At 44.1% G+C, this 23,439-nt stretch overlaps 1 protein-coding gene across 7 annotated transcripts in view; it reads left to right on the forward strand.

The window, feature by feature from the left end:
- Positions 1–23,439, forward strand: part of FILIP1 (filamin A interacting protein 1) — a 110,941-nt gene that overhangs the window by 81,408 nt on the left and 6,094 nt on the right. For 3 of the 7 annotated variants that reach the window (XM_063330149.1, XM_063330147.1, XM_063330148.1), the window contains 2 exons: positions 10,811–13,616; positions 20,618–20,841. In XM_063330149.1, coding sequence (XP_063186219.1) covers positions 10,811–13,616; positions 20,618–20,824 — 3,013 coding nt within the window. In that variant the 3' untranslated portion in view covers positions 20,825–20,841. Of the gene's footprint in view, positions 1–2,590; positions 2,845–3,058; positions 3,203–10,810; positions 13,617–20,617; positions 20,842–22,451; positions 22,979–23,439 lie in introns of those variants that run through there. The other 4 variants (XM_063330150.1, XM_063330152.1, XM_063330153.1 and 1 more) reach the window with 4 other exon arrangements.

Below are 23,439 nucleotides of genomic sequence, written 5' to 3' on the forward strand. Positions count from 1 at the left end.
TGGACATTCCCTTTAATGTGTTCCTTGCCAGGCAGGGACACTGTCAATGTCCTCAGTCACCCTCTGGCCTTCTCATGACACATTATTGTTCCATCTGCTGGCTTTTTGCTGCCAAATTTGTGATGAATAGAGGTAATGCCTTGAAGTCTGTGGTGTAGACAGGAGTCCGCTACATGGCTGCTGCGACTGTGAGTGGTCAGACTTCATGAAACGGGTGATCCCTTCTGACCTGGACCCCCAGAGCCCTCCCCCTTCTTCACGTCACATCTGTAGAAAGCTGACTGCTATAGTCTCACTGCTGCTTTCCTAATAGAAATATTAGGTTCCCCTTGTTGTCCCTGAAATTTCTGCTCTGAGCTGAGACCATGAAAACACAGATGAGGGAAGATGTGTTGCTTGCTGTTCCAGCCTGGTCCAAGCACAGCATCACGGATCAGAGAAGAGCCAGAGCAGATATGAGGGGACATCTAGGAGGGTTGTGGATTTAGAAATGGAGTGCAGAGGCGAGGAGGACTCTGGGAGTGAACGGTGGGTGCAGCGGGACTGGGACGAGCTGTGCAATGAGTTCAGAGCCCAGAGCCGGCTGGGACAGGCTGTGTGACCAGATATCCTCCTGCAGAGCCAGCAGCGCCGGCGGGGCAGAGCCTCGCCCCCAGCTGCTGATCATACTCAAACCCATCTGTCAGCAGATAGTTTTGAAACTTGCTTTGCAAAGTGCTCTGTGCCCGTCTAGTATCAAACTGCCTCGAGGCTGACAACCTGCTATTGCTATCAATTATTTGGTTAACTCAGAGTATAGAGTTTTATGCAGGCAATCTGAAGGATCTAAACTCTTCTGACAATCTCCCTGAGTGCCCATGTAATGCCACAACATTAAATTTCAGTGGTGGATATTTATTTTAGTGTTTGCTGTTATGCTAGCAATTTCCTTTTTTTAAAGAATATGTAGCTCTACCAGAACAGTTATTAGGATTGCAAAGGACGCGGTAAATAGATTAAGCAGAACGTTTGTCTGCTAGATGCGTGTGAACATTTGTAATTGCATAATCAAACACAAGTTTTGTTCAGAGACGTTTCCTCTGACACTGGAAAAATGGAAATGTATTGAGATGCATCAGCTTTGCACACAGAAGGCAACAATTTCTCTGTAGGACCCCAGCTTCATCTTTTGGAAAGTATTTAGTAAATGAGGTAGGGGAACATAAAAAGGGAGAGAATGATTAAGGCTGGTATATGTTTCCTTGGAAAATATGACTCTACCCCTGTTGAGTTTGTGTGACGGATTTCCTACACGGTGCAAGTCACATGAAGCTAATTTACATGGATAGGGAACATTTTTCACTTTAAGACTGATGCTTATTTTGGGGAGCTTGGCGGAGATCTGGGCTCTGACGTGCAGGAGTCTGGAGCATCCGCTCCTGGGCTGGAGGCAAAGGGGGCTGTAATCTGAGCACCCACAGTACTCACAGCACCCGCCCTGCAGTGCTCCAAAAACCACATCCTACATATCCCAGAGCAGGTGTCCAACCTAGACCCTAGTCCCGTTGTGCTTCTATTTCCCACCCAGCAATGAGCAATTCTGTTCTCAGCAGTCTGAAGAGCGTGTGGTAAATCCGGCCTTGAATAAAGAGCATAAAATCCATAAAAACCATTAAACACCCGCGTTTCAAATGAGCACTGCTCAGCCCACGTGCTGAATGGAGGAAGGGTCCTAAGGAAAAATAATGAAAGAACACAAAATTAGATAGTCTCTCAAAAATGTAAACACACACACGCTGGCCTATTTTTATGTATAATAATATTTAGCATGATACACTTTCAGTGGTTTTGTACATTACAGGCTTGTTAAAGAGGAAGGTGAATGGGAAGGGGAAGAGGGAAGAAAAGGAGGAGAAGGGGAAAGGGAGGGGAAAGGAGAGAGTAGTTTCTAGTTCCCCTTGAGACTGAAGAGGTGACTGTGGGCAATCTACAGAATCATTAGGCAAATAGAAGGAATCCCCAAATTCTTGGCTGGAAACAAAGGAGCTGAATTAGGACTTCTTTAATTCAAGGAGCTAGCAGAATGGTGCTTTTCAGACCTCACGCAGACTCTCCCTCAGTTAGCCTTGCTACTATGCATGAATTTTCAAAACCAAATGTGCATGTATATTAAATCCACGGGGGATTTTCATCATGTATTCACGCCTTTATCAACTGATCTTAAGATCAGCCAGTGCTTACTAAGAGCAGTACCGCTGCTTCAAACACCGGCAAGACAAGAGAAAAGCAACAGGAACTTTTCTTGAGTCAGAGGAATGAAGTGGCAGCTCGGACTGGGAAGCATCGCTTTTGTGCGTCCTCGTTCAGTTACGCGAAAGCAACTGGCAAGGGTTTCCTGCGATCAAATTATTATTTCTTAATCGTTAACCTATAAACTGCAAGCCCGGAGGGGGGCTGTCAATAATAAACTCCGGGAAAGGGGCGCTAAAAGGAAGGGCTGGCCGAAACGAGCCACCGACTCGCCTACACCCTTTCCACCCCTCCTGCCCCGCCGAGGCGGCTCCACCCCTTCCCCCTGCCCCGGCGGGGGGCGCACAATGCTGCCACCCGGCCCCGGGCCCCCCCGCCACGGCCCCGGTCTCCCCCCGTCGCCCCGGTCCCCCCTGATCCGTCCCCCACCCCTGCTCCGCCGCCCCGGCCCCCGCCCGGCGGCGGGTCGCAGCCGTCACCTTGCATTGCGCGGGGGCCATGGCAGCGAGGTGAGGGCGCCGTCCCTCCGGCGGAGGGGCTGAGCCGGCGCGGGGCGAGTCGTGCTGCAAAATTTTCCTTTTGTATTACTTTTTTGGTAGCTTGTCTAATTATAAGGTAAGATTTTATTTATTTATTTATTTATTTTTATTAATTTGAGCAGCGCTAATTGTTGTTGTACATGCGCACCTCAGTGGTTAACTGAGCCCACTGGGCGCCGGCGGGAGGCTGGAGCGGGGTCCGCGTCCGGGGCGGGGGGGGACCCGGGATGCTCGGTGCGCGCCCGGGGCAGCCCCGCTCCCGCCGTCGCGGCTCCGGCTCCAGCCGGGCTGGATGGGGCGGAACTGCGCTGATACTGATGTTTGGCTGGAGCCGGGGAAGGTGCACCTGGTGGGGTCGTGCTGTGGGGGTGTTCCTCGCCCGGACAGCGAGCGCACCGAGGGGTCAGGGGAGGATAACCGCAGCTCGGAGACAGGTTTGGCAAATTTCATCCCTCAGCTGAGCGCTGCTGCCGCTTCCTTTTCTCACAGATGCTGTTTGCATGCTTTCTACTCCCCCTCCCTCCCCCCCCTTCCCCCCTGTGATCTGCGAAATTAATGTGGATATCTTAATTGGGGGGCTGGAAAAAAACGCCTGTCCGGTTGTAATACTGTTTCATAGCCTGAACGGGTTTTGGCCGTGTTTTGTTCTTTAAGGTCTTTGGTGCTTTTCTTATGTGAACAAGGTGCTGGAAAGGTGGTGGGACACTGAATCTAGTAAGTGTTCTTACTCCAAAATACTGCTTTTAGTCACTCTTCAGTTGAAGTAAGACAGTTTCAACACAAATGAACTATTTCAGAAAACTTGATTTTAACTTTTACAAAATCAATGTTAAAAACAAAAGGGGGAGGAAAAGTTGTTGTAGAAGATAAACAATGTGTCCTCCTAAGTAAAGAAAATATTTTAATTCTTTCAGTATAACTTGGGAACTGTTATGTAGTTTTGAAGTAGCAAGAATATTAATTTTACTCTTGATATAATTCGATACAATCACTTCTCAAAAGTTAATTCACCAGCGAAGAATATGCAGTTTTTTACACTTCAACTTTGTATAGTAGGTAGCCACAAAAATTTGTCTGTAGAGTTACTAGAACTGATAACTATTTTTTTTTTGAAGTTTTTATTTGTATTCAGAGTTGACCCTGTGATAAACTGAACAGCAACTCAGGGAGTTCTGTAGCAAGGTCATTCAAACATTTGTCTCTGTTCTTGCCTTTAAACTTTAATGGATAGAAAGGAGAAAGTAACACAGATGTGCTTTATTATTTTTCTTACCATGGCATCTGATTTCATTTACATCTTTCTTCTCTCAGTTGAGATGGATATGAGGGGAGGACTAAAGTTGATGATTTGAAAGTGTTACCTAATTTTGAATTGCCCAACTTGAGTGTTAGGCCTGATTGTTTTGCATCCTGGAGAGCCTGACCACCTTTTGGCTCTCTTTGGTTTTAGCTGAAATTTTAAGTGCTCAGAATCAGTGAGATTCAGCCTCTGGGTATCTCAGCCTGGCCCCAAACATGGAAGGACTCAGAAATTGTCCTGACATGTGGAGGATTTCTCAGTGCCTGTAGAAATAATCTTCAAAATCAGCTGTAGTACATTAAACAGGAAAAAAAAAATGAAGAGGGAACTCCTTTATTAAGTTAAACCACCTCTTGCTGGTTTTCATTGTCCCAGGATTCCAGTGAGCAGCCTCTCACATCACTTAATGGGCACCAGCTTTCTAGCTACTGCTAGGAAGTTGTCCAGTCTCTCTAACTCTGCATATGCAGTAGTAAACTCTTTAGGGTTGAAGTGGAAAGTCGAGCTTGCGAAGGCGTTTGCTTTCCCAGTGCTTCCTTGGGATTGCTGTGTGAGTGACTGAAATGCTGCTGGTCCCTTGAGGAGGAAGCAGCCTTCATCAGCCATCAGTCAGCTCATCCTTAGAGTGACCAAATCCTTGTTAACGTGCTTCTCTTAACCCCCACTTACTGGCTGTCCACAAAACAGGATAGAAGTCATTATATCCCATCACAACAAACTTTTTTGAATTTAAATGGCAAAATAAGGTACTACAGGAGCAGTACGTCTGAGATGGCTTTGTGCTAGAGCAGCAATGAGGAGCTCTGTGGACCTCCAGGCTGTGTACGAACTCAGTTAAAAGGTCCTCCAGAGACCTTACCTGCTTCTGTCCTTCCCATCTTCTTCCTTCTACCTGCTGTTCCTCCTGCTGCCCCTGTCTTGATAGCGGGAGAAATAGCTCTCCACCTCTTGGCAGATTGCTCTTCACGTTAGCCTCTCCTGCAAGTGCTTCATTAAACTCTGGGAGACAACTTGGGAAGCTTGGCTTAGTCTATTTGCAACGCAGGGAGCTAAACCAGGCCAACACAGCTGAAATGCGGTGCCAAAATGTTCACACAAACCGCAGGGGCAGCTCATGTCCTTTCATGTCATCCTCTGGCTTGCCCTGCCTTACCAGGGTTTCCTCACGTAAGCGAGTGCCCATTTCTGCGCTAGAGATGGAAAAGGTCGCACGAGCATTTGTGATGTTTTCTTATCTTGATGGAAGTACAAATGGAAAGGGCAATGCAAACACTGATGTAATTTTCAATAAACGTTTTGTGAGCTTTTCACTTTTGCATGCTCTGTTTAAAACATTCTGAAGTGAATGCTTTTTTGAAGGGAGAGGTGGGTTCTTAGAAATTACTGAGCATCTTTCCTGTGATAATTGAAAATTCTTCGTATTTTCTTAAAATACTGTAAGCTACTTGGGAGAATGGCTTCTTGTATCAGCTGTCAGTGCTGAGTGGGGTTTTTATAGTTCCCAGTTTGCTGCATTTATTGTATTTCAAATGTAGTCATGAAGTTTATGATCCTTCAGAAGGCAAGAAAATGTCTACTGACCACTATTTGTAATTTCTCTTGCAAATGTAGACAAGAACTAATGCTTGATTTTAGCTAAGATCTTGCTGCTGCTACTGCTTTTACCATAAATAAATCCCATCTGAAACCCAGTAATGCCCATTGGAGCTCTGCAATGGGCTATGGTGTGAAACTATTGCAATGTCTTTCAAAAACACGAAATCGCTGTTCTCCAGCTGCAAGTTATAACTTATGTTGAAGTCTTGCTCTGGTCTGAGAAGACGCTCTGAGAATGGTACTGTGGGGTTCCTCCTTTGCATCTCAGTCAGTGCTGGACTTGACATACACAGAAATAAAACAGGAAAAACTATGTGGTTAAGCAAAGTCTGTAGCTTTGAGTCAATGAATTGATCACAGCCTTAAAGAGAATGTGAAACCACCCTGATGACTAACCAGCAGACTCCAGCAAGAAGCCCTTCAACCACTCTGTGTTTCTCATTGGAAGGAGGAGATACAGCCATCCATGTCCTCTGTCACCTTCAGGGCAGACTCAGGGACTTGCTTGCAGCTGACCAAAGCCCTGCCTCCATTGGACATCTCTTCCCAATGTATCCAATGTGCTGTTTTACAAACTGTGTCTACGCCATAACCCAGAACCGTCTCTGACGCATATGGTGACACAATAACTGGACTTTCTGGCAGCTGGCATGTAGCTGGGGCGGGGGGAGAAGGTATGGTATTGGCCAGGTTTGCTTTAAGGAAAAATTGCCATCCAAACCTGAAGAAGACATTAGCCCCAGCCTGAGCAAGGCAGTCAGGACTGGTAAGACAAAGCATAGGAATATAACTATAATAAAAGAAGTGAAGCCACATCTCTGGAGGGATAGGGTTCAGCATCTATCAGCATCTCGTTGCACTTCTGATGGTCAATCTGAAGCTTGGAGGGCAGAAAGGGAAGCAGAAAGACCTTATGCAATGAAGTGCTTCAGTACCAAACCCAAAGGAAGGAGGACAGGGCGGGCCTGGTTATTGCCCATCAGCTCTTACCTTCCTCCTCACTGACTGCTTCCAGCACACCATTCATGAAGGAGGTTAAAACTAAGTCCCTAGTTGCTCTTCCTCTACTCCGGGGTCTCCCCACTCGGTGAGCTGAGATTGGTTGTTGAAAGTCTTCACGCTCCAAAGTCCCCAGCATGGCTGCCCACAGACCTCCATCCTGCTGCCCCAGCACTGGCCGCGCAGCTGTGACCAGCAAACGCTGCAGTCTGTGGAGGGATTCAGGAGACGCAGCTCCCCGATGCAGCAGGGACCACGTGAGGTTGCATCAGTAGCTTTTGTAGTCCAGTGTCCTGCCCTGCGCCATTAGGGTCAGAGGCGTTTCCGTTTCCTTTGTGATACAAAATGTGGTACAAGGGAAGAGCATTGTCCTGGCGTGTTTGTTTTTAACTGAGGCAGTTAACAGTTTGCGTGGGCTCATACCTAAGGGATTGCTATTTTATTTGTCCAACATACTGCAAGGGGGAGTCTGATCATCTTGAATGCAGGACAGCTGAAGGCACCTGTTCTTCAAATACTGTGGGGAGGACAGATAGCGAGGAGCAGAGACCACCTGGACCCTCATGGCAGCGGAAGACCATGTATTCAGGGAACAACTTGGGCGGCATGTTTTGACATGATGCGTGTGGTAACCCGTGGGGAGAAGAGATGCTGCACAGACCTCTGCAGTGCTGCCCACAGAGGAGCAGGCACTGTGGTCCCCCTCTCCTCAGGGAAGTGGAGCAAATCTGCCTCCATCCCTGCTGTGCCGAGCCCCTGAGACTCTTACTGATGAATGCAGGTTTTCCAATGGTATCCAAATATTTCTCCCCATCTCTAAAAAACCAAACAACACAGCAAATAGGGGGACTAGATTGGGGGTACCAAATTGTTGGCTTGTCAGTGTTTTGGCTGTATCTAGCCCCGCATTTCATTAATAAAGGTTTTGTTTTGTTTTTCTTTTCTTTTTTGTTTATTTTGACCCTGAACGGAGGTGCTTTCAAACTCTTGATAATCCAGAGTGCAGTTGCTCTGGATAACACATTGAAGGCACATGTGCTGTGAGTGTGAGGTGCTTTCAGTATTACATCGGAGCCCATGCAGGTCTTCATTACTTAGCAAACATTAGCAGCAGCAGTCAGGTGAGAAGCCTGTTGTGAGGGTCAAGAGGGGACAACGTTAGCTTGCAGTCCTGCAGAAATTCCAGTTTAACCGCTAAGGTATGAGAGTTGTACAAGGATGGGAAAGCAAGAGCAAGCTTAAACTCAGCTTTATTTTAGTGTTTAGAAGTAACACTGAAGAGACGTAGATTTTGTTTATTACTTTGGCATCTGCACAGACTTGGATGCTGCTTTGCCATCCATCCCTCGCGGAACCAGATTTTAGAAGCAGTTTCCCTGGACATGGAAACCAGAAGTATTGTCAAGTATCTTCTGTGAAAGTTCACTTGTCAAATCTTGGGCAGTCTAGTTTCACTGTGTAAAAGCTGAGGCAGGATAAAACGCTGCACGGTGCTTCCTACCTTGTTCAGCACGGACATGTTAGCAAATTCACCTCCGTGTATTGGCACAGTTACAGTGCTTTATTTTTGCTTTTCCCAGAGGGGCCAGGCCAGTTATTGCCCAGTGCTGACTCTCCTGCGAGGTACAGCAAGGTAGTGACAGCACTACTCCCGTTGTTCAGTCTCATCCCTGGCATTTCTTTGTCTTAGTTTAACAGACACTTGGGGTTTTTTTCAGTGGCTTTCTCAGGAGTGTTCCCCAGTAGACTCTCAGGTAATCGTGAGGCCAGTGAATTGTTTTGAACTCTGTTTAGCAGCCTGGTTGGTGTCTACCACCTGTAGCAACTGCTGTGTGAAAACCACGCGTGTCCTTTATGAACAGCCTAGGAATTCAAAATCACTGGCAGTTTGCTGAGCGGCTCTAGATAGGCTTTCAAGTGGCAAGATTGTTAAAAGGAAAACAAAATGCTGTCTCGTTTGTTTTTTTTTCTTTAATTTATAGGGGTCACCTTAAAATTTTCCTGTGGGACAAGGGAGGCTGGAAACGTTCTCTGATTTGAAGATCTCATATTCTCGTATATATGTTCATGACTTTGAGAGATGGGTCATTTAGAGCACCACCGGGTTAGGGCACACTGTTCTGTCATAGCAAATAATATTTTGTGAAAGGATGCATACTATTTCTTTAAAAATGTAGCCTGGGGGAGATGAGGGAGAGTTCTTGGCAGAAACTTTTGCATGAAGCGGTGTGATAGAGCAGCCAGGGAATACATTGCATGCTAATAAAGTTCCTTCTTCAGTGTGAAAAGTGCATGCTTTGTGAGTGGCAGCGGGTCTTTTTTACCTTTTGACATTCTAACTTGACCCATAATGAGGCATCCACCAGCACGCCTTTTCAGTCCTTTCCAAAGAGCTGCCAAAACTGAAGAGATTTTTTTGAGAATAATCTGTGACCCAGCAAGGTTGGCTGTAAGGTTTGTTTGTTTTTCTCTCTCCCGCTGGTTCCTACTATTCTCTTACTCCCACATCCTATCCGACTCTTGTTTTCAAATGCATTCTTCAGCCTTCTCCTTCCCTACCTACTGCATCCTGTGTTCTGCTTTCTGACTTCCTTCTCTTTTCTTATAGCTTTTCTTTCCAGTTCCTGTTCGTTCTGGTCCCTGAGGAGCAAGGAGTGAAACATTAACAGTTGCTGGAGGACCAAGTTAATATGGCTGTTGTTATGAGTTTAGAGTTCAGGTGAGGGCTCCGGGAGACATCCTTTGTGTACAACATTGTGCCCCGGAGCTCTTTGCACCGTTTCATTGCTGGGGCAGCAGAGAGGAATGTGTATCTGTGCTTCACGCACTACCATCTACAGTCCAGCATTTACAATAAAAATACTGATAAAAGTCGATCTTTACTAAGATATGGATGTTCTTGTTATTGCAAGTTGGTTAAAAGGTGGTAAATTGCTCTGCTATTATCGCTTCACTGCGTGTCTCAGTTACAAAGAAGTTGAAAAGCTTCAGAAGTAGGGTAAGCAAAGCAACTGGATTTGAATCATCACACACGTCTTGACAAGAGAGTATGGGAGTTGCAGATATTTTGACAGTGGTTTGAAAAACGTGTCATTTCATGGTAAATTCAGCATGCATACCTGTGTCTTTAAGTCATATTGCTGCTTTTACAATAAGGGTCTGGCATTAGTAGGGGATATATCCCTGTGTTATCTGTACCTGTTTGTCAGTTGAGGATCACCATCCTCATAAATCTGTGCTTACAATATGTGTAGAAACTTCCCGTGCTGATGTCAACATCCTGAATGTGAATCACAGATATAAAATACTTCTATGACTAATAATAAGGCTGGAAAATGTAGGTCTTTATTATCTTTCTGAGGATACACTAAATTTGTGTATTGTGAGCTTTTATATTGTCTGAAAATACAGCTTTACAGACTATATAAAGAAGAGCATTTTTTCAGCTGAGGTTAGCTGTAGCCAAAGGTTTGATTAGTCTGACCCTTGGCAGTCCCCAAAATCTACTACTCTAAATGGAAATCTGCCTGGAAGAAGAAACTTTTTAATATAATAGTCACTGTGCTGGCAAATTTATCTTCCTGCTAATTTCTTATGCCTGTGATGCCCAGATGGGTATCAGTTGTGTGCTAATGTAATCTTCTGTCCTGCTGGTTTATTTATAACCAGCATTGATCCATTTACGTATGGCTGCATATAGCAATTAGTTTTCATTTTTTATCTTATTTTACGCATTTCTGTGTATGGAAGACCTAAGGAGGAATCCACCTTGTAAAACAAGTTTGGTATAAATGGATTGGTGAGCACATATACCTGTCCTGTTGGGGTATTATATACTTTTACCAATATCATCCCAACAGAGAAATAAATGTAAAGGAATTAAAACCTGATGTATTTGTTATCTATACCTGTATAAAAATTCACTGCTTTTCAGATTTCTAGATGATTCTGCATAGTTTTCAGTTAAGTCTTGTAATTTAAAATATTTGGTTTGGGAATGTAACTGTAGTAGGTAGTTATTTCTTGAAAGACTACTTAGTTTATTAATGAAAAAAAATTGATAAAGTGAAGGTGTTCTTAAAAAAATGGAGAAATAAACCTATATATATATATATTAGTTTAATGCATCTCTTCTAACTTGTTTCAGGTTGAAGAAACTTCTTGAGCAGGAGAAGATCTATCAAGCCCGGAAGGAGAAGGAACATACAAAGAGACTCAATAAACTAAGAGAAGAACTAGTCAAGCTCAAATCATTTGCACTCATGCTGGTAGATGAAAGACAAATGCATATTGAACAACTTGGTCAACAAAGCCAGAAAATACAGGACTTAAACCAAAAGCTAAAGGAAGAAGAAGAAAAGCTTAAAATTATCAGTGCAAAAACAAAAGAAGATGGTCAAAAACTGATGAAACTAGAGGCAGAACTTGAACATAAAACATCATCATTTTCTCAAGAACATGAGGAGATGACTGCTAAACTGGCTAATCAAGAGTCCCATAATAGACAGCTGAGGCTTAAGCTAGTGGGGTTGACTCGCAGAATAGAGGAGCTAGAAGAAACTAACAAAAATCTTCAAAAAGCTGAGGAGGAACTTCAGGAACTAAGAGATAAAATAGCAAAAGGGGAATGTGGGAACTCTAGCTTAATGGCAGAAGTGGAAAACCTCCGCAAGCGTGTGCTTGAAATGGAGGGGAAAGATGAAGAGATCACAAAAACCGAATCTCAGTGTAAAGAGCTGAAAAATAAACTGCAAGAGGAAGAGCACCATAGCAAAGAGTTGAAACTTGAAGTGGAAAAATTGCAGAAAAGAATGTCAGAACTAGAGAAGCTGGAAGAGGCTTTCAGTAAAAGTAAGTCTGAATGCACCCAGCTACACTTAAACTTGGAGAAAGAAAAGAATTTGACTAAGGATTTGATAAATGAGTTGGAAGTGGTGAAGACTCGAGTGAAAGACCTTGAGGCATCAGAAAGCAAATTGGAAAAGGCTGAAATAAGCTTAAAAGATGACCTTACAAAGCTGAAGTCATTTACTGTAATGTTGGTTGATGAACGAAAAAACATGATGGAGAAAATAAAACAGGAGGAAAAAAAGGTTGAGGGTCTAACCAAGAATTTTAAAGTTGAACAAGGGAAAGTTATGGATGTAACAGAGAAACTGATAGAAGAAAGTAAGAAATTTTTGAAGCTGAAATCCGAAATGGAGGAAAAAGTGTCTAGTTTGACAAAGGAAAGGGATGAGTTAATTGGCAAACTGAGAAGTGAAGAAGAAAAATCCTCTGAACTAAGCTGTAGAGTTGACCTGTTAAAGAAAAGAATTGATGGTATGGAGGAAGTAGAAAGAGAAATTACAAGAGGTCGAAGCAGGAAAGGACCAGAGCATGGTTGTCATGAGGACAACAAGATTAAAGAACTTACTGTTGAAATTGAAAGACTGAAAAAACGTCTCAAACAATTGGAAGTGGTGGAAGGAGATTTGATGAAGACAGAAGATGAATATGATCAGCTTGAGCAGAAATTTAGGACTGAGCAGGATAAAGCTAACTTTCTTTCTCAGCAGCTGGAGGAAATGAAACTTCAGATTGCCAAAACCAAAGCAATAGAAAAAGGTGAAGCAGTGAGCCAGGAGGCAGAGCTCAGGCACAGGTTTCGTCTGGAAGAGGCCAAAAGCAGAGATTTGAAAGCAGAAGTTCAAGCTCTTAAGGAAAAAATCCATGAGCTGATGAACAAAGAAGACCAGCTTTCTCAGCTCCAAGTTGATTATTCGGTTCTGCAGCAAAGGTTTATGGAAGAAGAAAATAAAAACAAGAGCATGGGGCAGGAAGTTCTGAACCTAACAAGAGAGCTGGAGCTTTCTAAGCGTTACAGCCGTGCTCTGAGGCCCAGCATAAATGGACGAAGAATGGTTGATGTTCCTGTGACATCCACTGGCGTGCAAACAGATGCTGTAAGCAGTGAAGCAGCAGAAGAAGAAACCCCAGCAGTGTTTATAAGGAAATCCTTCCAGGAGGAGAATCACATCATGAGCAATCTGAGACAGGTGGGTCTGAAAAAACCCATGGAGCGTTCTTCAGTGCTTGAGAGATATCCTCCAGCAGCAAATGAACTTGCAATGAGGAAATCTTGGATACCATGGATGAGAAAGAGGGAAACTGGGGCTCAGGCAACTCCTGATAAAGGAGCCCGAACCCACGGTAGTCCAGCGCATCCCGGGGAGGTTGTGCTTTCACCGAAGCAGGGTCAACCTCTTCATATTCGGGTGACACCAGACCATGAGAACAGCACAGCTACTTTGGAGATAACCAGTCCAACCTCAGAGGAATTTTTTTCAAGTACCACTGTCATTCCTACTTTGGGAAATCAGAAGCCACGAATAACCATCATTCCCTCTCCAAACGTTATGCCTCAAAAAGGAAAAGGCAGTGAAAGTCCCATGGGCCCAGATCGTTCTATGTCTCCAGTTACTATAACAACGTTCTCCAGGGAAAAGTCCCCAGAGGGAGGGAGAGCACCCTTCGCCGACAGACCTGCGTCGCCAATTCAGATTATGACAGTATCAACATCCGCAGCACCGGCAGAAATCTCTGTCTCTCCGCAATCACAAGATATGACCATGGGAAGGGCTGTCTTCAAAGTAACACCGGAAAAACAAACCGTCCCGACTCCAATCCGCAAGTACAATGCCAACGCCAACATTATTACGACAGAAGACAACAAAATCCACATCCACCTAGGTTCCCAGTTTAAACGCTCTCCCACTGCTGCAGCTGATGGTGCGAGTTCTGTGATAACAGTCAGACCGGTGAATATAGCAGCAGAGAAAGAAGTTGTGACGGGTACTGTCCTTCGATCGCCTCGGAACAACCTGTCCTCGCGACCTGCATCAAGCAAGGTGACAAGTACTATCACTATAACCCCTGTTACAACGTCTTCCACCCGAGGAACACAATCAGTGGTAAGCAGGGTAGTCTCATGATGTAGTCTTCATAAAAAGGGCAACCATAGTTTGGGTTTGAGACACCAGCAGGGAAAAAATGTGTGGGGTGAGGAGAAACTCTTGACTTCCCTACATTTGTTTCAGGTACGAGCTTAACTATAAAATCAGAATTTGCCCGATTATTGTATTTTTGTACCAGTGTTGGACACTGGTATACTTTTGTCATTATCTCCCAAAGGGGTGACTTTCAAAGGAGGTCCTTTCAAAGTTCCTTTGAAGTTATTTTCATAATGGCAATCCTGTAGAATTGCAAGTGAGAGACGGAGAGGGAAAAAGAATGATGGAGATGACAGAGGCGGAAACTGTATTTTTATCTTTGGTGAGTGCAATTTCTGCATAATGATTTTTGGCCCAGCCGGTGGGTGTTTATAGTCTGATCATGCAGGCTGGTATTTCTTTGGTATAATCCCATTATAGTTATAATTCAATTAATATAATATCTGCTATAATACTGAACTCCAAAGGAATAAATAGGCAGACATGGTATCGTTGCTTACAGCTCCAAACCTCTTTCAGCCAGTAAACAGTAAAGCTCTTTCTGTTCCTCTGAAATCCTCAGCTTCTGTAAGTGCTGTATTACAATAGTGCTTCCTCTAACATATTTTTTGCAGCTTTCTCCCCGTGCCTCTGTGGTGGCATCTCACCTTCTTTTTCATACTTAAATCAGTTTCTCACCTCTGTCTTTAAACATAACGGACAATATTTATTGATAGTCCTTCCCCCAGGTTTATTATCCAACATGGTTTTGCATTGCTTTAGTTGGAAATACTCTAGGAAAGAAGAATTTAACCAAAATAGAAAACCATCAGTACTGCATTAGTCCAAAAGCTTATTTAGCTGCAGAGCCTGCAGCAGATGCTTAGGGGAAGATAATTTTAAGTGGGTAAACACACAGTAATGTTTCCCTCAGCGTCTGTTCTCGGTTTTTGGCAATAGGTGGGTATTTCTTTCTGAACCAGGGCCTGTAGCCACATCTTTGTGTTTAATAGACCGTGGCAGAGTTTTCTTCCATTTATTATTCTAATTGCTTTTTGAACTCATTTATACTGTTGTTTCCACAACATCAGGGGGCAGTGAATTCAGTTGTGGGCTCTGGGAAAAATGCTCTTTTGTTTGATACCTTTTATGCAATACCTTCATTGGTTACAGCCTCTTTCTTGTATCTTGACAAATACTGAATAGTCATCCCCTGTTCATTTGTCTGCAGACCCCTGCAACACGCCTCTTCAGCCATCTCTTTCCAAGCTGAAACGTCAAAGTGTATTTAAGATACACTTCCACACTTTCGGAGAGAGGCTGCCATTCCCATTTAAGCTCTCTGACTTAAGAAATCTTGCATTCGTCATACAGATCCATTTGGACTTGCACATGCGCCCTCTCTCTCTCCCCACATAATACGTAATGTCTTGTAGATACTTTACTGTACAGCGTTTTCCTACATATTAGAGGCAACTGTTCATTTTTTAAAAAGTCTTGAACTAATTAATTTACAAACTCTTTTGTCTCTTGTAAGCTTGGAAAACTTTTTTTTCTAAGAGTTCCTCATTCTTTTTTACTAGATGTCTGCCTCTACTGTGATGATGCACTGAACCATGACAGACAAAACTTTTTTGTTTTGTTTTCAGCTGGCTAAAAAGTGGCTTCTTTCTTCACTTCATCCTCCCTGATTTGGAATGTAAGGAAAATAGTTCAACCATGAGATTTACTTTATCTTACGCTTCCCTTTGTTTTTTAAGGTCCGTAGTCAGATGAGCAGGGAACTTCGGACGAGCCCAAATGTGCCTGTTCCTCCCTAGCCTTCTGAAAAAAACATCCAGAAGTTGTATATTCACCATCTGTTTTGCAAATGACTACTTTACAAACACATTTCAGTACCCCTAGTCAGAAAAAACAAGTTCTGATCATTTACTCCATAACCCTAGAAGAAACCAACATTGATATAATTTTGGGGGTTGGAGTTCATGAAATCAAAGAAGACAAACTGATACACAGCTGCTTTCTTAGCTCACTGGTTTTAATTTTTTTCTTAACTCGGCTCATACAAGATGCTTTGTACAATGTACCAATGCAGTGCCAAGCTACAAAGGAGAAAATAATTCTGAAGTTCCTAGCTCTCATCTGTTGCTATAAAAAATTTGCAGTTACTGTTTTCATACTTGAAAACATTTAACTGTTCTTCCAATTTGAATTTACTGAGTTATCCTCAGTACTGCAGGTGAAGTTAATTTTAAGGTGCACACATGGTACTATTAAAAGCTCAGCATGAGCTGTGCTGTTTCCCTGCATATATGAGTCCAAAACCAGAGGCTGTGGTTTCATGATGGACCATCATGATTTTGAACCTCATGAATCCCATGGATTAAGGGGTGTTAACGGTTGTATTGATTTACAGTGACATACACTGAAGAGTAGCTACAGATTTATATTCCCCTGATCCAGGTCCTCTTCTGAGTTCTGCAGCAGTTTTGATTTAGATAAAATGAAACCCTGATCCAAAGAAAGACACGGGCACCTGAAGGAGAACTTGGGAAAATTTTGAGCACTTAACCAAAAAGATGAACCAAAAAATTAACCCGAATGTTTTAGAGGTACTTCATGTTCTGCCTGCTGCACAAGCCCAAGGCCGGCCAGCTGAGCAGCTGGCCTCGTCACACCAGCACTGCCACCAGCGTATTCCAGTCCCACAGGGGTCTCCACGGCAGGAGCTGATGTGATGGAGACTGTTTGACCAGTTGGATGAAATTCAGCATTTAACATAGAACCATTGCCACTTCGATTAAAAAAAAAAAAAAGACCAAACCCTAAGCTGGTAGTTGCCTTTTATATGCTAGCCTATGGATCTGGGTACTTACCATAGAAGTGGAAAAAATGGGGTTTGGTCCTCCTTAACTTGATTAGAATCAGACCCACTCCCAGCAAAATACTTGGACTACCCTAGCAGACCTCGCAGCTAATTTTTTTATTACAGATGTGTCACAGCACAACCAAAAATACATGGCTATAAGACCAGAGGGTATGCAGACCAAAATGAGCCTGAAACTGTAGCCTGGTTGTTAGTATTGCCTTAGCACATTAGCCCAAGTCCCTATTCCCAGGACAGTTCATATCGTTTACAGTAAAAATGCCACAGAATAAAAGCAAATATTCAACGAAAAAAAACAAACTGTGGTGCCTGTATCCTGTTTTTTGATTTAGGCCTTACGTTTGGCTGTAGGCTTAGTGGTGAGTTTGGATCTTCTTTGGCTACTAGGATGGTTGTCAGTCCGCACATCCCTGTGCACCCCACCTCCTACAAGCCTGGCATGCCGTGCCAGTTGTTCATGCTGCCAGGATACGCACTGAATCCGGCGACAGGCAAATCTGCAGGGAGCAGAGGGAATTCCGGTTGCAGCAGAGCCAGTATAATGGCACGGCACCAACCATGCAAGGCGTCCCGTGACGGAGGCAACAAGGCACGGCTGAAAGGCTGTTGGGTGCCAGAGCTAACCGGGCACACGTTAAAGCTGCTATAAGGGTACTTTCATTTGGACAGCATTTAATTTGAGATCGGCATCTAAATTTAGCTCTTTGTAGGTGTCCCATATATGCTCTAAGCTTCTGCTAGAGTTCCTAGAGGTCCAGGGGTCAGCTCACTTGCCCGTATGGAGGTGCATGGTGCTATCTGCATGCCCTGTGGCAGTTGAGACACGTGCACGAGGCTGGTAGGTATAACACACACCTGTATCTTTCTGTAGTGGAAGCTGATGGGAAACCTCAGGTGGCACAGGATGCCTCAGTGCCGGCAACTGAGTCAGTTCCTACTTGTCAGTCCCCCCCTGCTCCACTGTGCGGAGGCTGGAGAGTGATGCAGCTGAGGTGCTGCTGGCATCAGTGTGAGCTGAATTGCCCGCTGGGCTCCAGTGACTGTATTGACTAGTTCTCAAGTCCCACCTTTTGAGGATTCGGTTGCCTAAACATACTTCTTTAGTGTCGTTTGAAGTGATGTCAACTAACTTCCTAGTTGACTTGTCAACCTAACTTCCAGCTGCTTTATCAGAGGCTACAGGTCTCCTTCGGTCCCCTGTCTTATCTACCAGCCCTGTGCAGATAGTCCTGTGTCAGCCACTGAATGGAACCATTTCTGTCCAGGCCAAGCTGGTCCCTGATCTGATCAAAAACAAGTGCTGAAAAAGCACCTTTTTAATGAAAATATTCCAAAAGTAAATGTGTGCATGAAAGCACTCTTTTTGTGTGTCACTAAAATGCATTAAGCAGGATCTGTTATAAACCACTAAAACATGCTAAATGTTCTGTACATTCAAATTGCTTTTCTTCCTTTAATGGGACTCTCTGACCTTCCTGCAGCCTCACAGCTTAATATACTTGCCAGGGTCCACAGTGAGCACCGATTATCGACCTAACCGGCTTAGCAGCTGCATGTATTTATCTCCCTCTCAGTAATGTATTTACTAACCTCGCTCCGGCCCCCTGTGCCCTTCCAGCAACACATACTGCCAGCTCAGAGCCAGCCAACATCACTCTGCGTCCCGTGGGGCCACGGCTCCGGCTCTCCATGCCGGCAGCGTAAGGGTTGGTTTCTGGTTGGAGCCGCATTCCTGTATCAAGACAGCAGCCTACAGACAAACTGGGCTGGAGGGAATTGCTTAGAGCTTGATTCTTGGAAGAAATGGCTAAGAGACAGTCAATTGTGTGGGTTCTCTGCCACAGATGGGTACCGGAGAGTGTCCTCTGCGTGCTCACCCCATCGCTCTCACCAAAGGGGACTGCTTGGTGAGGAGCCACCTTTGTGCCATTTCACTTGGCAAACACAAAATGCTTTTCCAGCTGCCTGTGAAGCTGGCATTAGCTTCCATGTGATCAACATGTTAGTATGCCCTAAGGAAGGCAACTAAGAAATTTAAAGCAAGTTAGAGTTCTTTTCAAAGTGCTTTTGAGCGATTTAGGCTTGAAATGAGTAACTTGAAAGCGCCCAAATCCTTAGTTAATAATTTACATGTGAATAAAGCTGAAGAAATGCCTGAGATTCCAGCTACTTCATTTGATTGCCTCATGTTTACACACTGTGGAGCTCTTTCAGGGAGTACAAGATGTTTGTCATTTGGGTTCCCTGGGATGTTGACATATTTTCCAAGGCTGATGGAATGCATTTGCATGTTTTGCCTTACAGAATTGTATGGGACTAACTTGTTTTGACATCTACATGTGAGTTCCATATTAGCCTTTAGACTGCTATTGTAAATGTTGCTTTTAGTTATTGAAAATGGCTTCCTTCCTGCCAGGCAGACAGCATTCAAGTTTTCCAATTGTGATTTTTTTTTTTGTGTACACATGGGGTTTTGAACTGTTCTTAGAAGATTAAGGAATGGTTTTCCTTTGAATACTCAGGATGCAGACAGAAGGCTCTGATGCTACTGGCTGGAAATTCTTCGAGAGGGAAAAATGTTCCTTCGTGGAGCATTTTTTAAGGGCATTTTCAAGTAAATGTGCAAATATGTGTTGCAGTCGATGCAATCCCCTAATCCAGTCTATTTCAGGAGTTTCGTTTTATTGTGCTTACATGTCATAAGTTGCAGAATTTAGTCATTTAGCAGATGGGTCTAGCCAGGATTCCAGGATCTTATGAGAAGTGTTCTCTTTTGTGAGCTCAAAGTCTTTGTCCATTATCTGAACAGAAAAAAGTCACATATGAAATTCAGCTGAGACACTAAAGTTGTCACTGCTAACATTTGTATTTGTATTGCACGCTGCAGAAGATAAACCACATTTTCCTTTCAGAATTGTCATGATTAGAAGTATTTTCTTTAGGTCGTGGTCCATAAGGGGTAGCTTCCAGTTTTGGCCTTGCAGAGTATGTGCAACATTATCTGGCCAATGGAGATAGAAAATACCAGTTGGCCCTTTTTTGAATCTTTTTGACCTATCCAAGTGCATTTACACAGTGGGATTCAGTTGCCTAAACTATGTACTGATTGCCATTTTCAGAGCTATAGGAGAGCCAGCCTGGCCTGCAGCTAGTGTTCCAGAAAGGCACAGAGCCCTGGTAGGAGCCCTGTTGGGTCTGCCAGCCCCATGCTTGGGTCCTCAACCACATTCCATCCAGAAGAAAAAAAACATTAAAAATTTCTCAAGGCCAGTTTTTAATTTTTCTGAAGTCACCAAATTTGACAATAAGTATGCTTGGTAGGCTGTTGTCCAGGGCAGCAGACTGGCAGATAATAAAATGACCATGTCCAGACTGCTTTGAGGTATCCCTGGAAATCTAGGTTGCCTGCTTCACCCTCACTAGAGTTCATGAAGTTGTGGCTAGGGCTTGGAGGGGGAGAGCCCTCTCCCACATCCCTCCTCCCACAGCCACAGGAGAAGGAAATCCAAATCTTCCCTCTGTCTCTCTCTCCCAGCCCCTTCCCTGCACTTCCCAGTGCAGAAATAAGCGGCTCTGGCCATGGCCAAAGCATACTTTGGGAAGCGAAGTTCAATTTTAACTATAATGCTGAGAAATCTTGCTCCAGCACTGAAAATACAGCAGTTACTCTGGGTTCAGCGTTAGCCTCGTGTGGCTATATTGTTTTGAGGGCCCGCTGCCTCTGTGCAGGATGCTAATATTGCATCTGTCTGACAGCTGAGCCAGCGTTTCGGTAGCCTGTAAGGCCATCCTGCTCTGTGTTGTGCTGTGGACTCGGAGTTTTGCAGGGATTCCCATCCCCATGACATCTTGATGCAAAACACTGGACCTCCGCTCTGGGAAAAACATTTGATCGCAACTGTACCTTTGTCCCTGCTCTAGCAGTACGTGCTGTGGGCAGGTTCCAAATGTAAACGTTAATTTGCTAATAGGCGTGATTTGGGACGTGGTGGCTTGAGAGGTAGAAGAAGAACCAATGAAAAGTATAAGATGAGCATATATGAGAAGAAAAAAGTCCTCCATTCATGTCGTTTCTCTCTGTCTCTCTCTTTTGCAGACAGGACAGGATGGGTCATCCCCGAGACCTGCACCCACCCGCATTCCTGTGTCAAAAGGTATGAAAGCAGGAAAGCCAGTAGTGGCAGCCCCAGGAGCAGGAAATGTGACAAAATTCGAGCCTCGTGCTGAGACTCAGTCTATGAAAATAGAACTGAAGAAATCTTCAGCCAGCAGCTCTGCCTCCCTGGGCGGGGGTCAGGGCTGATGGCGGTGGCTCAGGGGGTATGTTCTGCAGGTTTTGCTGCTACCATGGAAGTCAGCCCCCTGTCTGTGTAGTTGCTCACGTTTACCTGTACTAATGGAGTCCTGCAGCTGTCACTCACAACAAACTAATAAGTGTGTGCACTGACTACTTAAGTAACAACAACCTTTTGTTTTCTTACTGAAGTTAAAATAATAAAAAAGAAGCCATCAAAAGGCAGTACGCCAGGAAGATTTCCAGCCTAGGAAGTGATAACGGGGCAACTGCACTAGGTTATTGATCTAGCCCGGGATTTCTTAATGATAGACTTCGTCACTTTCTAATAGATCGAAGGGAGTTTGGTCACTTCTACTACATTGTCTTCCACCTTAACAGATCACTTTCCACCTTCGCTGCTGCATGGGGCACTTTCCTTCCTGCCTGTGATCACATTTTTTGAGATGCTGCGTTGCCTAGGGAAGCAACGCCAGGAGACAGCACACTTGAGGTCGCGTTTTAATGAAAGCTAGTACCGCAGGGGTGGGAAGGAGAGGAAGAGAGGAAGGATGGGCGCTGTGTGACCAGCCTTCTCTCTAGGAGTCTCCCATCCAGTACTTAAAGGGGGCCTACAGGAAGGATGGGGAGGGACTCTTTATCAGGGAGTGTAATGATAGGACACGGGGTAACAGCCTCAAATTGAAAGAGGGGAGATTTAGGTTGGATATCAGGAAGATATTCTTTACTGTGAGGGTGGTGAGGCACTGGAACAGGTTGCCCAGAGACGCTGTGGATGCCCCATCCCTGGAAGTGTTCAAGGCCAGGCTGGATGGGGCTTTGAGCAGCCTGGTCTAGTGGGAGGTGTCCCTGCCCATGGCAGGGGGTTGGAGCTAGATGATCTTTAATGTCCCTTCCAACCTGAACCATTCTGTGATTCTGTGATCTAAATCAGCATTTCTCAGTGGTGAGCTGCTTTCTCAAGGTGGTTACAAAATTCAAGGGGGTGGGGAGGTTGCACAACGTTCGGCCGCAGCAGCAGTAAGCAGCAGCTTATTTCTTACAAAGGGGGTTAAAGCTTGTAGATGGTTACAGCCGGGTCCCTGACTTACACACACTGGGTTACTGCCAGCTCAGGGGTCAGATGAAGCCAAGGGAGCCAAAAGGTGTTTAGTCCTTGAAAAAAGTTTGAGAAACATTGATCTGGCTGAAGTCAATACAGTCCATTTGTGCCTGCTGCAAAGACCACTAAAGGCTACGAAGCAAGTCACGCCATTGGCTTCACTAGGTTTTCAGTTTTCCAGTTTGGATGGGCTTGGTCTATGTTTAAACCTTGATTTCCAAGCATCTTTATGTCTTAGAGGGGAAGTCAGCACAGCGTGCTGGTGCCAGGAGTTGCTATGTAAAGGCACAGCTCAGGTACAGACAGTGAAAAGGATAGGGTTTGGTATGGAAGTTACTCTCAGTTCTCAGTTGTTTGAAGTATTTAGTCTTAAATACAGACCGCTTCACAATACCATGGTGATTCCTTGTTTTTCCTTCCCTCTTTGTGATTTCCTCATATATGTTTGCATTTTTAAGCATGCTTTAAGGAATTTTTCCAGCATGGAAATGGTGTGGATGCTCATGATTGTTATGATTGTTTATTTAATAACAGGAAAGTTATTAAAGGGCATTTCCATTAAGTGATCAATTTCCACAGAAGAAAGTCACAACCAAAAGAAATGGAGCCAAGCAGACTGATAAATGATGGTTTTAAAGCTCTCGTAACTCAACCACCACAGCGAGCTGTAAAGGACCCAGTGGTTAGGAATAGCTTTCAGAAGGCAAGGCAGGAAGACGACCAATAAATAATAAATACAATTCACAGCAAAGAAAATGCACCAGTGGGTGAAATATTAAATGGCTTTCTGTCTGGGAGAAGAGATTTGATGGAAGAATCTGCCACAGAAGGTCAGCAAAATTATATCAGCCCAAGCAATGTTTAGTCTTCAGTCTGCACTTTGCATTGCTGTCCAATTTAAGATCCGGATATGGCCATTATCCCAGGGTAAAGCTGGTATTTTATTATTCACACGAGGGGCACTTCTGTGATGCAGAAGCTGCTGCCGTATCAGAAAAGGAGTAGGCTTCAATTTTTACACGTGTAGCATCTGCAATACCAGTTAATTTTAAGGTGCTTGTTCCTATGACATCTGAAAATCAGATTCATATTAGTAACATTTTTCATAACACACAATTCCCAGTATTTCAGATAAAACCTGGAAACTGGAATTAGCAAGCAATGTGAGTTACCATGCCAGAAATATATCAGATCCTCTCAATTAATTGTTAGCGCTTAAAAGCCTCAATTTGTCAATAAATTGTTGCCAAGATCTTACTGTTCTTATTGTAACATAGACATTTTTTAGCTGATGTTTGAAGAAAACATGTTATTAAGAGCTTTTTGCTGGATATTCACTCTAAGTATTGGCACTGAAGCAAGTCTTCAGGTCAAAACAGTCATTTAAATAACATTGCAAACATGAGCCCCAAGATAATGTGGCTCGATACAGCGATGAACTACAGCTGCCTTAAGCCTTCCTTTTCAGATCCTTGTTTCAGCTAAAATAGGTATTTTAGCTGAAAATAGGTATTTATAGCTA

This window comes from Chroicocephalus ridibundus, chromosome 3 (genome assembly GCF_963924245.1).
Source record: "Chroicocephalus ridibundus chromosome 3, bChrRid1.1, whole genome shotgun sequence".
Classification (NCBI taxonomy): domain Eukaryota; kingdom Metazoa; phylum Chordata; class Aves; order Charadriiformes; family Laridae; genus Chroicocephalus; species Chroicocephalus ridibundus.